This window comes from Geotrypetes seraphini, chromosome 6, assembly GCF_902459505.1.
Source record: "Geotrypetes seraphini chromosome 6, aGeoSer1.1, whole genome shotgun sequence".
In the NCBI taxonomy this organism is placed as follows: domain Eukaryota; kingdom Metazoa; phylum Chordata; class Amphibia; order Gymnophiona; family Dermophiidae; genus Geotrypetes; species Geotrypetes seraphini.
The window spans coordinates 137,373,568-137,389,772 of NC_047089.1; the positions used below are offsets into that span (position 1 = coordinate 137,373,568).

The 16,205-nt window shown below is 42.5% G+C and overlaps 1 protein-coding gene across 2 annotated transcripts in view; it reads right to left on the reverse strand.

The window, feature by feature from the left end:
• ATP10A (ATPase phospholipid transporting 10A (putative)) overlaps positions 1-16,205 on the reverse strand; it is a 297,371-nt gene that overhangs the window by 63,528 nt on the left and 217,638 nt on the right. For both annotated transcript variants that reach the window (XM_033948248.1, XM_033948247.1), the window contains exon 10: positions 14,306-14,867. In XM_033948248.1, coding sequence (XP_033804139.1) covers positions 14,306-14,867 — 562 coding nt within the window. The remainder of the gene's footprint in view (positions 1-14,305; positions 14,868-16,205) is intronic.

Here is a 16,205-nt window from a genome sequence, read left to right on the forward strand (position 1 = left end):
GAGGCGGCTGCCTTCCTCAAGTGGACAATTCTTATTGCTTTAAAATGTATCTTACTCAAATGGCTTGATGGAGAGGCGCCGGATTACTCGCTCTGGAGATGCCAGATGATTACTCTCCTGATGTGGGAACGTCGGGATGTCCGAGATTTTTCTTCCCTCTCAGGGCGTCTTTTTCAACGTACGTGGGAACCTTTTTGGACTACTATGACTCCCGTGGCTCGTAGCCGTTTACTTACTTGCTGATATTTTGTATTTTCATTGTTCGGTTTTGTTTTGTTCATTATTTGCTCTATTTGTCTATTTTTGTACTTTGTATCCTATTCTGGATTATTATGGTGTTGTACTTTGAAGGAGGACCGGGGGTGGGGGATGGGGGAGGGATGGTTTGGGGAACTGGGTATCTGGGTTGTTGTCATGGATTATTGGATATAACTTGAGCTTATTTTTCTTGCATTTGTTTACTGCTGTTGTATTCTTGTTGAGCTCAATAAAATATATTTGACTATAATGGCAGGTCAAAGAAGTGCCTGGATTGTGGACATTTACATCCCCTTTTATAAGCTGCGATAGAGGTTTCTATTGTGGCCGGGAGTGCTAAATGCTCCGATGCTCATAGAATTCCTATGAGCATTGGAGCATTTAGCACCGTGGCCCATGGTAGAAACCTCTCCTGCAGCTTAGTAAAACAGGGCTTTAGATTTTAAGAACATTCAGCACTTTAAGCATCAAATTAAAAGGCTAGTTTTTGGGGTCTATGGCTTTTGTGGCTATGCAGGGCACCATGATTAAAGGGGTACTGCTATAGTGGTGTGCCACCCTATAGCCTTCCATATAATGTGGGCCAGGAAAAGAGGGGATCAGGGGTATAATGGTGCTGGTCAGAGAATGGAGGATAAAGAAGGGTGTGTTTGGTAAAATTTTTTTTTTAAAAAGACAGAGAGTAAGAGGGATGTTGTGCTAGAGTCAAAGTTGTTACCACCAGATGAGGTGCCAATTTCCATTTTTGCAGAAGACATTAAAGCAGTGTCTCGCAAACTTTCTGAGCCATGGAACACTAAACTGGCAGCCACGGCTCAAGGGCACCCGGAAGTGCATAGATGTCATCACGTTGATGACCGCACATGCGTGGATACCCTCCATATGGGGCCCTGAGCTGCCAGAGGGAAGGGGGGGGGGATGCTGAAAAAGAAGAGGCACAGAGGAGAGATGCCATGGAAGAGGAGAGGCGCTGGCGTTAGCTGACTGCCTATAAGATGTGCCTTTCACCGGCACGGCACCTCTCCTCCTTCTCGGAGTCTCAAGTCACACCTGAAATCTCGTGCGGCGCACACAGTTTGTAATACACTGCATTAGAGTCAGTGCTAACTCAGTTCCCCACTGAACAAAGCACAGACATGGCTGGTGAGCTGGCACACAATGGGTTTTAAGAAAGGTTTGGACAAATTCCTGGAGGAAAAGTCCATAGTCTGTTATTGAGAAAGACACAGGGAAAACCACTGCTTGCCCTGTATCAGTAGCATGGAATATTGCTACAGCGTGGGTTTTGGCCAGAGACTGGTGACCTGGATTGTCCACCGTGGGAACGGGCTACTGGGCTTGATGGACCATTGGTCTGACCAAGTAAGGCTGGTTTTATGTTTGCACACCTTTAGATTCACTGATTTCCTTCTCAGCATGTGATCTTTGGGAATTTTAGTCTGAAAGCAAGGAGTGGCGTAGTGAGGGAGGTTGACACCTGGGGTGGTGGTGCCCGGCGTCACTGCACCATGCACCCCTTACTCTTCCCCCCACATTGTGTGCCTCCCCATCCCCCATGTACCTCCTGAAAAGTTTGGAGTATGCAGCATTTTCCACCTGCTGCTTGCACCGGCCTTGGCTCTCTTCTGACGTCACATCCTGGTCCTGCAACCAGGAATTGATGTCAGAAGGGAGTCGAGGCTGGTGTGAGCAGCAGATGGAAGATGCTGCTCATGCTGATGAACATTTAAAGAGGTATGTGAGGGGGGGGTGGAGAGGAGGAGAGGCATCAGCATCCTGCAAAGTCTGCGCCCAGGGCAGTCCGCCTCCCTTATTACACTACTGAAAGCAAGAAGCACCACATGCAAATGTGGCCCAAAGTGCTGACAAGCAATTGATTCCTGAGCTTCCAATGTTTGTACATTAAGGTGATGAAGCAGCTCTTAGGGCCGTTCTGGATGTGGAACGGTTGTTGTATTTCAGTCTGTGAATTCTAGATATGAATGGTGTCTGGGACCCTGAGAAGGGATAGTAGGAATACGATCCTTGCCAGGAAGGGTGGGGCAAAAAAATTTGAAATGTATAATGAATCTGCTTAGGAAGTATGAAGGATGGATGTGCCTAGCCTGCAGGGGAGGGGCACTGACCAAGGTAGAGTGAGAACGTGGTGAAATCCGTTAGCTTAGCAGGGTGTGATAAAGGTTTGGATAATTTCCTAAAAGGTCATTATTGAGATGGCTTGGGGAAATCCACTGCTTATTCCTAGGATAAGCAGCATAAAATTTGGGATCTAGCTAGGTACTCGGGACCTGAGTTGGTCACTGTTGGAAACAGGATACTGGGCTTGATGGACCTTCGATCTGTCCCAGTATGGAAATTTTTATGTTCTTATGAAGGATTTAGTAGTGGGTAAGGCAGTAACTAACGAGAAGAGTACAGAACAGAGAAGTCAGAGTAGATACAGGGTAATATTAAATGTTCTACCCTAAGACTGAAGTGAGGGAAAAGCAGAATAATCAGAAGAGGAAAAAGACATTAAGGCAGGTTGGGAGATGGTCTAAGAGAAATTAGTGGCAATGGTCTAAGAGAAAAGAAAGTGTATGGTGTGCACAGGTTGTTAGGGAAGAGGGACTATAGAGAATTGTCTGGAAGGGGAAGAATATGGGTTGCAAAGATGGACCAGAGTGCACTTGATGGCATAGCATGAGGGTGGTGTAGAGGGTCTGAGAGCAGGGTGAACTGTGGAGATGAACTGGTGTTGGGGAGGAAGACAGACTTGTGGGACTTCCATTTTTTATCTACAAGGCCTTCCTGTGAGGCACCACCTTCTGCACTTTCATTTAAGGGCAGCTTGGCCAGTTGTGTTCACAACTCACCATACTTAAATTTCCTTTATATGGACTTGGTAATTTGTTGCGAGTCAAGCACTCCCAATCATTTTGAAAAGTTGGCTCTTATGATCTCTCTATGACTTATTAATGATGCTTGAACAACATAAATCATGGAATTCATGGTTAAATATGGTTTCAACTGAAAAACTGTCTTTAATTTTAAGAGTATTATCTTGGTGATATGAGAAATATGCTTTTGAATAATTTTGTGTTAAAAATGTGGACACCCATTTTTGCCTTCATGCCCCTTCTCACTGATCGTCTGAGATAGTTCAATGTGCTTTCCCAACCTCAAACCAGATGTGCACATCAGCAGATAACAGCAAACTATGCAGCTCTTGTAGACCTATAGCTCTTAGTCATTTTCCAGTTTTTCATAGTGTTTCTGAAGTGTCGCAGTTACACAGGATGTTAGCGAGGCCTTTGCAAATCTAGCACTTCAGACTCCAAGTCAAACACTCTTAGACACTATTTGAGCTTCAGAACCTGAACAGAGGGCTAGATTCTCAAAGCTTTAACGTTGTCACTAAACTGTTTTCCGGCAGTTTAGCCTGTACGCAGTTTAGCGACGGATTATTAAAAGGGATTATCTCCTTCTTTGGCAAGGTTTCTAGCAGTCTCCGACACTGACATGCAAATGGGCTCTTCAACAATGAAATTAGCCCTCTGGTGGATTCTTAAAAAATACCGAGCCATTTTTAAAAAGCGACTTTGGCTTTTGGCGACTAAAAAAACCAACTGGTCAAAGGGTGCCAGTCAGTGTCAGAGACTGCTAGAAAATCCATCTGCACTGCCCAACCTGACCCAAATGTGCATCCCCCCACCCCGGCAGCAGGAGAGATGCCCACTCTCTCCTGCTGCACACAAAAATATCCCAACGCTTCCCCCCCCCCTCGTGACAGCAGGAGAGATGCCCACTCAGAGCCTCAGGCCCCTCCCCGGATGCATCAGGAAAGGTCCTAAGGCTCTGATTGGCCCAGATGCCTAAGGCCCCACCTATGGAGTGTCCAGGCCAATCAGAGCCTTAGGACCCTTCCTGATGCATCCAGGGAGGGCTCTCCCCGGATGCATCAGAAAGGGTCCTAGAGCTCTGATTGGCCTGGACACTCCATAGGTGGGGCCTTAGGCATCTGGGCCAATCAGAGCCTTAGGACCCTTCCTGATGCATCTGGGGAGGGCTCTCCCCGGATGCATCAGAAAGGGTCCTAGGGCTCTGATTGGCCTGGACACCCCATAGGAGGGGCCTTACACACCCTGGATCAATCAGAGCCTCAAGCCCCTCCCCAGTGCATCCCAAGATGTACCTGGGAGGGGAATAACCAATTTAGATGATGCAGCAGCAGCTGCAAAGAGGATGTCCATCTCTGTCCTGCCGGTTCATCTGTCAGGTAAGGGGGGGGGGTCACTCTTAGCAGGAGAGAGTGGGCATCTCTCCTGCTGCGGGGGGGGGGGGGGGGGCTTGTTCTGTTCAGGTAGGTTTTTAAAAAAATTATTAATTTGCAGCAGGAACATAAGAACTGCCGCTGCTGGCTCAGACCAATGGTCCATTGTGCCCAGCAGTCTGCTAACGTGGCAGCCCTTAGGTCAAAGACCAGTGCCCTAACTGAGACTAGCCTTACATGCGTACGTTCTGGTTCAGCAGGAACTTGTCTAACTTTGTCTTGAATCTCTGGAGGGTGTTTTCCCTTATAACAGCCTCCAGAAGAGCATTCCAGTTTTCCACCACTCTCTGGGTGAAGAAGAATTTCCTTACATTTGTACGGAATCTATCCCCTTTTAACTTTAGAGTGTGCCCTCTCGTTCTCCCTACCTTGGAGAGGGTATCTTTATCTACTAAGTCTATTCCCTTCATTATCTTGAATGTTTCGATCATGTCCCCTCTCAGTCTCCTCTTTTCAAGGGAGAAGAGGCCTAGTTTCTGTAACCTCTCACAGTACGGCAACTTCTCCAGCCCCTTAAACATTTTAGTCGCTCTTCTCTGGACACTTTCGAATAGTACCGTGGGCATTTCTCCTATTGTTGCGCATTCAGGTCCGGTCAGGCAGGATTTTTTTTTTAATGCAGCAGGAGAGAGTGGGCATCTCTCCTGCTGCCGGGGGTCGCAGCCAAGTTGTTAGGGAAGGCCTTAATTCATAAGTTCCTCATCCCTCATGATCCTTTGAGAATCTTACGATCAGCATCTCAACATCCTTTTCATATACCAACTTTAAAAATTATTAGTACTCGCAGGGCTACTTCATTTGCAATCACAGCCCCTTCTATCTGGAATTCTTTACCTCCATACATTAGGGCTGAACAAAATTTAGATAAATTTAAGGGAAACCTTAAATGCTTCCTTTTTAAAGACATATTTGAATGCTAAATGACCTCAAGGTCCATCATAGCTGATTACTGAATTGATCCCTTTTACATCATCTCCCTATCAAGGCTTTCTTCATCATCCTTCTGTTTTTTCTCTTGGTTTTAATTTGTATTTCCCCCCACTTTCCTCTTGTTTTCAAGTATGTCATATGTCCCAGTCAATATTAAGTATGTTAAATGTCCTAAACTAAACTATCTAAACTAAACCTTAAGTTTATATACCGCATCATCTCCACGGATGTTGTGGAGCTTGGCACGGTTTACAAGAACTTAAAATATAGGAAGAGAAGGATAAAAAAGGTTTACATGAACTTATATATAGAAGAGAAGAGTAAGGGGGATAGAATTACATTTTAGTGAAAAGCCAGGTTTTCAGTTGCTTGCGGAATAATTGGAGGGAGCCCAGGTTCCAAAGACTTGTGATTCTGAAGAGAAGGGATTTTCCCAGTTTGCCTGCATAGCGAATACCGTGTAGAGAGAGGAAGGATAATTTATATCTTTGGGCAGGTCTGGTAGAGTAAGGACTCGAGGAGTTATAAGATAGTGGGATTAAGGGAGGAAGGATGCCTTGAATGATCTTAAAAGGCAGGCATAGAGCATTTGAAATGGATTCTGGAAATCACTGGGAGCCAGTGAAGTTTGGCTAGGAGTGGGGAGACATGGTCAGACTTGCGTTTTGCAAAGATCAACTTGGCTGCAGTATTCTGGATTACCTGGAGTCTTTGAAGACTTTTTTTTGGTAGGCTTAAGTAGATGGCATTGCAGTAGTCTAATTTGGAGAGGATGATGGATTGGACAAGGGCGGCGAAATGTTGTTGGCGAAAATAGGATCTTACTTTCCTCAGCATGTGGAGGCTGAAAAAGCATGATTTAGCCAAGGAGTTGAGGTGGTCATTGAGGGAGAGAGAAGAATCGATAATGATGCCAAGGACCTTGCTTGAGTACTCAAGCTGCAGTGCAGCGCCTGAGGGTAGTGCGAAGAGGGTGGGCAGGTGTTCTAATTTTGGGCCGAGCCAGAGTAATTTTGTTTTTGATTCATTCAATTTCATCTGTACCGAGAAGGACCAGGAATGGAGTCTCATTATGCAAGCTGTAATGTTCTCGTGGAGGTTGGTGAGGTTCTGGTCTGTCTCAAGGAGGACAAGGATGGCAGAGGAAGTTAGCTTTTTGAAACATCCTCGAGTATTTTTGAGACAACCACCCTGTAAGGCATTGTGAATTCATAAATTGGTTCCCTGACGCAGGATTGAAACAGGCCACGTCGGAACCCGTGATCGAGATAAGTTCTTTGTTTGAACTTTTAGTAGCATATAAATAATTTAGACTGCATTCTGCAGCGAAGAAAAATATCTTTTGACCACTCAATTATATGTAATGACTGGGTGGTGAGGCGACATTCTTGGGGCTTCGCCCCTTGTTTTTGCCTCCGTGGCTCCGAGCATATTTTTCATCCAAAATTATCAATTTGTACAAGAAATTTGTTTATTGTACTAGAAGTGATTTTATATCATTTTGCTTATACTCTCTTCAATCACTCGCATAGATAAGAGTACAAAGGTATTTGGTTTCCCCATTTTTTGTTTTGCCAAAGATGATGTAGGGCAGAAAGTGAAAAATAGCATATGGATATGGCGGTCCTTGAAACACAGTTAAGAGCATAGACAGAAGGAAGTTCAACCAGAGACTGGGAAAAGATGATTAGAAAAATAAAATCATCAGACAACAAAGGTAGGAAAAATGATTTTATTTTCAATTTAGTGATTGAAATATGGCGGTTTTGAGAATTTACATCTGCTGTCTATATTTTACACTGTTTAGGAAGAAATGCATTTTTTTCTATTTCTCTGGTGTTGTACTGCATGCAGAGTCTGGTATCTTAGGGTTTCATGTGTATATATTACAACTTTTAGTTTATGGTCCTGTATTTGCATAGCATTTATCTATGTTCTGCATGTGTGACCAAGGCCAGATATGTTATAGGGGAAAACACCCTCCAGGGATTCAAAACAAAGTTAGACAAGTTCCTGCTGAACCAGAACGTACGCAGGTAAGGCTAGACTCGGGGCACTGGTCTTTGGCCTAAGGGCCGCTGCAGGGAGCGGACTGCTGGGCATGATGGATCACTGGTCTGACCCAGCAGCGGCAATTCTTATGTATTACATTACATTAGGGATTTCTATTCCGCCTGTGCCTTGCGGTTCTATGTATAAAGCAGTAATGATTTGACATCAATTCTTACCTGAATTATTTAAGAGTAAGATGACTATTTACTAAATAGATCACTGTGCTCTGAAAGCTCAGCTTTATTTAAAGCAAATGTCAATCCAAAATATGTCGAGAGACCAGTAAAATGACTTTCTGTTGTGCAGGGGTTAAACTGTGGAACTCACTTGAGTCAACTACGAAAATGTTGTGAAAAGGGCAATTTCATGAAATTACTTAAAACGCAGTTATTTTTAAATACCTTTTTCAAGATATTGCTCCCTCATGACTGCTGATTTTTGAAAAATTTATTCATGATTCTTTGTATAAACCTTTTTTTTTTTTTTTGCTTTCATCTTTTTCACCGTTGATTTTCTGAGGATTATTTGTTTATGCTTGTCTAATCTTATCCATTTTATAGAACTATGTATGTAAAATTATGTAAACTGTTTAAGTTTAAACGGTATAAAAATTTTTTAAATAAATAAATACAGAAGCACATGAATAAACACACATGCATAAAAGTCCTTGGACGCAATGTTATTATATTGACAGGATCCAGCTAATGACCTGACACGGTCTGTGTTTCAGCCCCCAGGTGGAGACCTGCCTCAGGTGTGTGTCTGTTGGTCCACTAGGTGTCACTCCAATGCTAGGAATACAAACGTTTTTTGGCGGGAAACCTCCATGTACCCTGTTTATTTTGCCATTTGGATTTTCTACGAGCCTTGTACATACTCTTAGTCGGGTCATTGGCTGGATCCTTTCAATACAAGGACATTGCGTCCATAGGCCTTTTATACAGTACATATGTTTTATTCATGGGCTTCTGCATTTATTTTGAATTTATAGAAATAAGATTGTTTATCCCAAGGTTGACGTGTTCTATTCCACTCCCCACTTGTTCTCTCTTTGCTGGATTTTACGTGAGGTTTCTGTTCCTTTTATTTTGTTCTATATTGGAGCATGAACAAGGCATCAACCTTGGAACACAAGGCGAGGAGACCAAAATAGTGAAATGTCTTCCAGGATCCTCAACTACCAGGAGTTCCAGGCAAATGCAGACTATAATTAAGGAAGAAACTAAGGATTTTAACACTGATGTTGTTATCCATCTGGGAACAAATGACCTGGCCAACAACTCCACACTTTCAGCACTGAAAACTTTTGGGGAGCTTGGTGAGGGTTTGAAACCTTTTGTAAAGACTAGCTTTTTCTGAAATACTGCCTGCATATGGAAAGGGTGAGCAAAGAGTGAAAAACACAGAGGACTTTAATAGATGACTCAAAGCCTGGTGTCATCAAGAAGGCTTCAGGTACATAGGAGGATTGGGAAATACATGGAAGGACAAGAAGCTATATTGCACTGATGGGCTACATATTACTACAGCAGGAAAAAGAAACATTGCAGAGAAATTTAGACAATATGTTTCTAGGCATTTAAACTAGAAGGTGGAGATGGTGTATGTATGAAGGACAATTATAGAGACCACCCCCAGCAAAAGAAAAGATGTGATAGTAGTAAAGATTGCAACATAAACAATATCAGCAACTCATTTCTTAGTATTGCAATGGAAAGTGAAACAAAACTAAAATCCATACGAAAAAGGAGATTACCGCTGAAAAATAGCTGGAAAGCGATGACCACAAATGCTCGCAGTCTAAGCAACAAAGTTCATGATCTGCAAGCCCTGATGTTAGAGGCAGATCTAGATATTGTCGCTATCAGAGAATCACATGGATGGGATGCAAACATACTGGGAAATAATCTTTTTAGGAAGGACAGAGATGGTCAAAAAGGTGGAGGAGTAGCTCTCTATGTAAAGATCAATAGTCAAACGACCGAAATGCAAGGGACCTGGGGAGAGGAAGAAGCGATATGGATCGCTCTGAAAAGAGAAGATGGAACTTCTATCTAAGTGGGTGTAGTCTACAGACCTCAGACTCAATCGCATCAAATTGATAAGGATCCGATTGTGAATATCCAAAAGTTTGGAAGGAAAGAGGAGGTTCTGCTGTTGGGAGATTTCAACCTGCTGGATGCGGACTGGAATATTCCGTCTGCGGAATTGGAAAGAAGTAGGGAGATTGTGGATGCCTTTCAAGAGGCTCTGCTCAGACAAATGGTGACGGAACCCACAAGGGAAAAAGTGATATTGGATCTGGTCCTCACAAATGGAGAGAGTATCTCTAATGTTCGAGTGGATGCTCACCTGGGAAGTAGCGATCATCAAATGGTTTGGTTTGATATAACGGCTAAAGTGGAGAGTGGCCGCACGATACTTAAAGTCCTAGATTTCAAACGTACGGACTTTAATGCAATGGGAGAGTACCTGAAGAAAGAGCTGTTAGGATGGGAGTACATAAGAGAAGTGGAAAGACAGTGATCTAAGCTGAAAGGAGCGATAAAAATGGCTACGGACCTTTATGTGAAGAAAATCAATAAAAAACAAGAGAAAAAGGAAGCCGATATGGTTCTCCAAACTAGTGGCAGAGAAAATAAAGGCGAAACAGTGAAATATAAAAAAAACCCAAGAAGAGGAGTGCAGAAAGGACTACAGGGTGAAACTGAAAGAAGCCAAGAGAGAGATTCATCTGGCGAAAGCACAGGCGGAAGAACAAATGGCTTAAAATGTAAAAAAGGGAGACAAAAATTTTTTCTGATATATTAGTGAAAGGAGGAAGATGAAAAATGGAATTGCTAAACTAAAAGATGCTGAGAACCGATATGTGGAGAGTGAAAAAGCAAATGTGCTAAACAAATACTCCTGTTCTGTGTTCACAGAAGAAAATCCTGGAGAAAGACCGAGATTGTCTGGTAAAGTTATATGAGAAAATGGAGTAGATTCTGCGCCGTTCATGGAGGAGAGTGTTTTTGAGCAACTTGAAAAACTGAAGGTGGACAAAGCGATGGGACCAGACGGGACTCATCCCAGGATACTAAAGGAGCTCAGAGAGTTTCTGGCGAGTCCTATTAAAGACTTGTTCAACAAATCTCTGGAGACGGGAGTGGTTCCTGGGGATTGGAGGAGAGCGGATGTGGTCCCTATTCACAAAAGTGGTCACAGGGATGAAGCAGGAAACTACAGGCCTCACTTCAGTTGTTGGAAAAATAATAGAAGTGTTGCTGAAAGAAAGGATAGTGTACTTCCTTGAATCTAATGGGTTACAGGATCCGAGGCAACATAGCTTTACAAAAGGTAAATCGTGCCAAACGAACCTGATTTAATTTTTTGATTGGGTGACCAGAGAGCTGGATCAAGGACATATGCTAGATGTAATTTACTTAGATTTCAGCAAAGCCTTTGATTCAGTTCCTCATAGGAGACTGTTGAACAAACTTGAAGGGCTGAAGTTAGGACCCAAAGTGGTGAACTGGGTTAGAAACTGGCTGTCGGACAGACGCCAGAGGGTGGTGGTTAATGGAAGTCACTCGGAGGAAGGAAAGGTGAGTAGTGGAGTCCCTCAGAGTTTGGTGCTGGGGCCAATCCTGTTTAATATGTTTGTGAGTGACATTGCTTAAGGGTTAGAAGGAAAAGTGTGCCTTTTTGCAGATGATACCAAGATTTGTAACATAGTAGACACCAAAGAGGGAGTGGAAAATATGAAAAAGGATCTGCAAAAGTTAGAGGAATAGTTTAATGCCTGGCAACTAAAATTCAATGCAAAGAAATGCAGAGTAATGCATTTGGAGATTAATAATCGGAAGGAAACGTATATGCTGGGAGGAGAGAAGTTGTTATGCACAGATGGAGAAGGACCTTGGGAAGAAGGACCTTGGGGTGATAGTGTCCGAAGATCTAAAGGCAAAAAAACAGTGTGACAAGGCAGTGGCTGCTGCCAGAAGGATGCTGGGCTGTATAAAGAGAGGCACAGCCAGTAGAAGGAAGAAGGTGTTGATGCCCCTGTACAGGTCATTGGTAAGGCCCCACTTGGAGTATTGTGTTCAGTTTTGGAGACCGTATCTGGTGAAGGAAGTAAGAAGAGTTGAAACGGTCCAGAGGAGGGCAACGAAAATGATAGGAGGCTTGCGCCAGAAGACGTATGAGGAGAGACTGGAAGCCTTGAATATGTATACCCTAGAGGAAAGGAAAGACATGGGAGATATGATTCAGACATTCAAATACTTGAAGAGTATTAACGTAGAACATAATCTTTTCCAGAGAAAGGAAAATGGTAAAACCAGAGGACATAATTTGAGGTTGAGGGGTGGTAGATTCAAAGGCAATGTTAGGAAATTCTACTTTATGGAGAGGGTGGTGGATGCCTGGAATACATTCCCGAGAGAGGTGGTGGAGAGTAAAACTGACTGAGTTCAAAGAAGCGTGAGATAAGCACAGAGGATCTAGAATCAAAAAATAATATTAAAAATTGAACTAAGGCCAGTACTGGGCAGACTTGCACGGTCTGTGTCTGTATATGGCCATTTGGTAGAGGATGGGCTGGGAAGGGCTTCAATGGCTGGGAGGGTGTAGATGGGCTGGAGTAGGTTTTAATGGAGATTTCAGCAGTAGGAATCCAAGCACAGTACTGGGTAGAGCTTTGGATTCTTGCCAGAAATAGCTAAGAAGAAAAAATTAAAAAAATTTAATTGAATCAGGTTGGGCAGACTGGATGTACCATTTGGGTCTTTATCTGCTGTCATCTACTATGTTACTATGTCTTACTATTTATATGTTACATGGTGGGGTTCCAAGTTGCAGGCATCTACAAAATATTGTAAGGTACATGTGCTCTTGCCTCATTTAAGCATCTGCAGTTATGCCAGATCTACGGCTGGTGTTACCTGCATGTGCTAATACCTAGTTATGGTAGTATTTGATAATGTCTTTATTTACTTATGCCATTTTGTAAAACAATGACTTATAGATTTTAATAATGAGTATAAGTATATAAAATAAATCAACGGGACTAATTAGGAGTCCAGCCAGCTTGAGTCTTCTGACCCAGCTGGCATTCTGACGACCTAATGGTTGAACACTAGCAAGTTTGCACACTTCATGATAAAAAAAAAGTTGCACTTTGATGACTATTTTAGTATTTGATAATGGCATTATGACAGATACCATTACTGAATAAGTGTTTATTGTCACTGCTTGACACTGGCTTCCTTTCCAAGCTGTGAAACTCGTTCACAGGCAGCAACTGAGAGCTCAACCTAGATGTGGATGTTCCAAAGCTTTCCTCCAATGTCTCTCCTGTTGCAACCCAGTGACTACTTCGAAATGCAGTGATATAGCACTGAATATATAGGCATAATAAGCAGTAGGTGTTACCCAGATAACTATCCAGAATACTTGGAACAATTTATCTGGAGGAGTAAAGGGGACGGGACTTGATATACCGCTTTTTCTGTGTGGTTACACAATCAAAGCAGTTTACATATTTTAGACAGCTACTTATTTTGGACCTGGTTCAATGAAGTGTTAAGTGACTTGCCCAGAGCCACAAGGAGCTGCAGTGGGAATCAAACTCATAACTTTGGGGTGCTGAGGCAGCTGCTCTAACCACTAGGCCACTCCTCCACGCCTAATAGCAGCCTACTAGTGCAGTGGGCTGAGAACATGGGGAACTGGGTTCAATTCCCACAACGGCTCCTTGTGACTCTTTGCGACTCACTTAGCCTTCCATTGCTCCAGATACAAAAATGTAGACTGTGAATCCACTAGAGGCAGAGAACGTACCTGCATATGGTGAATGTAACCTGCTTTGGTCGCAGCGCAGAAAAGCGATATATCGAATTCATGACCCTTTATCCCCAGCATTCTCCAGGTAACTATGGGTCTGCTCCCAGTCCACCCTAGTAATATCTGGATAGCTTGGGGTGGTCTGCAGATAAGGCTGTTGAAAATCCAAGTATGTTCCTGATCATCAGCCCTTATCTAGATAGCAGCACCCGTTACTTGAATAAGTGCTGTTAAGTATTGGGCCTTTATAGATGAGATGTACTAGAAGAAGGGAAAAGATCAATTACATACAAAAGAAACAAAGAAAGTCCATCTGAAATAGATTTTCCCTTGAATATACCTGGAATCTCTAGTGCATGGCTGTCAAACCAAAAGGGAAATAAAGTAGACCTTGGTATTGTACTAAATTTTCTCACTCATTTCTCTCCCCCATTACAAAACTACGCAAAAGGTTTTTAGTGCCAGCCAGCATGCTGAATGCTCTTTGCTGCTCCGACGCTCATAGGAAATCTATAACCATCGGAGCAGCGCACAGCATTCAGTACGCCAGCTGGCGCTAAAAACCTCTTGTGAGGTTTTGTAAAAGTAGGGATTAGATAGGTCTGTGAATCCCAAAATTAAGGTGCAAGGTGCTCTCTATTTATTAAAGTGCAAATGTGCAAATCCTTTCATTCAATTAGCTGGAGAAAATGTGAATGTGATCTGGATGGAACTGCATAATTGAATGTCACTTACTATAACCAGTGCAATCTGTAGATTGTTTGTGGTATAAATGGTGTATGAAATGTGTTAGTGATCTGTTGTCTGCTCATAGTCTTGAGGTGTTGTATTGCCTCCAGCTACATCGAGTAGTTTGATTTCCTAATCAAACACTGGACTAATGGCAGCCAATCTAAACAGGTGGAAAAATAAAGAGAAACGCTGTACCTGAGGAGCAAGGTTCAAGTAGATCCATAACAACTGAATCAGCTCCCTTGGTATAAACAACTATTTGATCTGTCAGTGGATGTCTGACCACCACAGACATTCTCTTTCTGATGGAATCAAAGCCCAGTGTGTGTAACAGTTCAAATGTTAACCGTCCCAGGTAAGGCAGTTCTACCGTTACCTGGTCAGGCAGTCTATCAACCAGAGCACAGTTATATGCCCTGGCTGCGTAGACCAGAGCAGCTTCATCTGGGCTCTCTGCCTCATAACGTAGTTCTCCATCCTCTGAGCCATCAGCTGCACCATTTCCTGCTGGCTGTGCATTATAACGATTGTTGTTTATCGGGGTACTGTGTGTCAGTTTTCCTTCCAGTTTTAATAACGTGCTCTCAGTTGAACTATAAGAAAGAAAACTGGAGCCAACCCTTGGCAATGATTTGTTGGTAGTCAGACTTGACAAACTGCTGTTATTAGATCCTGGTGTTAGACGGCTGGGAGTGAATCTTCGAATGAAGTCTTCTATTGTCTTTACTGGGGACTTCAGCTCAAATCTACCTCTCACCTTGAAAAGGCAGAGAATAACATATTATAATGGTTAAAAAAAACCCACAAAACAGTCTTAAGTGAGAAAATACTATAAAAAATTATCCTAAGGACGTTACTGTAGCAAAGGTTATCCATTGTTTGCCATCTGGTGAGCATTTTATAGGCACTTTTTGCCAACTGAGAATTATTACAAGATCATTCGAGAACTAAGTTGTCCCAGCATGATTGTGTTATTGAGAAATTTTAATGTATCATAAAAAACATTAGCATGTGTTGGGAGCTTGCTCTGTAATTCAAGCAATACCCTGCATGCCTTTAACAGAGGCACTGGCATTCATGATACTATAGTCCATTCCTTAGTCACCAGGATTGGCTCAAAGGACAGGAATGTGGCGCCCTGAGCCAACTTTTGCATTGGCACCTCCCCCTCCTCACCTACAATCTGGTATTTGTCCCTCCCCCCCCCCCCCCCCCCGTCATCTGTGTTCTGGTATCTCATTGTCTCTCTCATAGTCTCCCTCTCATGCTGGACCAAGTGAAGCAGTGACTCGGTGCTAGAAATAAAGGATGCCAAAATCCCAGTTTACCTTAATTAGATGAATCTCAGACTTTGGTGGTGCTGCTCCGTGTATTGAACTTTCACATACAGACTCGTAGCACCATAATAGTAATCGGTCAAATACTTCTATTACATTTTAATAAAATTTTTCTTCAAATGTTAAATACTTTGTTTTATTTCTAATACTAAGATGTTTAAAATTTTTCTATACTTATCTTGTCAAAGACATTGCTAGGGGATTCTTGTTTCGACACAAGAACTATATTGGTATAAAGTGGTATAAAGTGTTAGGCGGATTTAATAAAAAGAAATTAAAAAGTGGTTTAAGAGATATTTGGAGCATTGAGATTAAGCATGAAATTACTGCATCTCAATGACCACGAATTTGGTCTTGGAGGATGAAATGTACGGTGTCAGCATCTATGAGACAAACTTGGTTCTTTCTGTTACATAGAGCGTTATGGACCCCCGTTAGGTTACAAAAATTAGATAGTTCTTTGTCTAATAGATGTTGGCATTGTAATTTGGAAGCAGGAACTTTAGATCATTTATTGTTTCATTGCCCATATATTATGAATTTTTGGAAATCAATTTGGGACCAAATTAATAATTTATTAGATAACCCAGTGGCATTATCCTATGATACTGTGATATTTGGTATGGAAATGAGAGCAAAAAGTCAAATTTCTGCAAATAATAATAAATTACTGCTAATAATGACTGGTGTTGCCATTCAGCAAATTACATACAATTGGAAGGATTGGAGGAGATAGAATTGCACCTTTTGGTGGAATT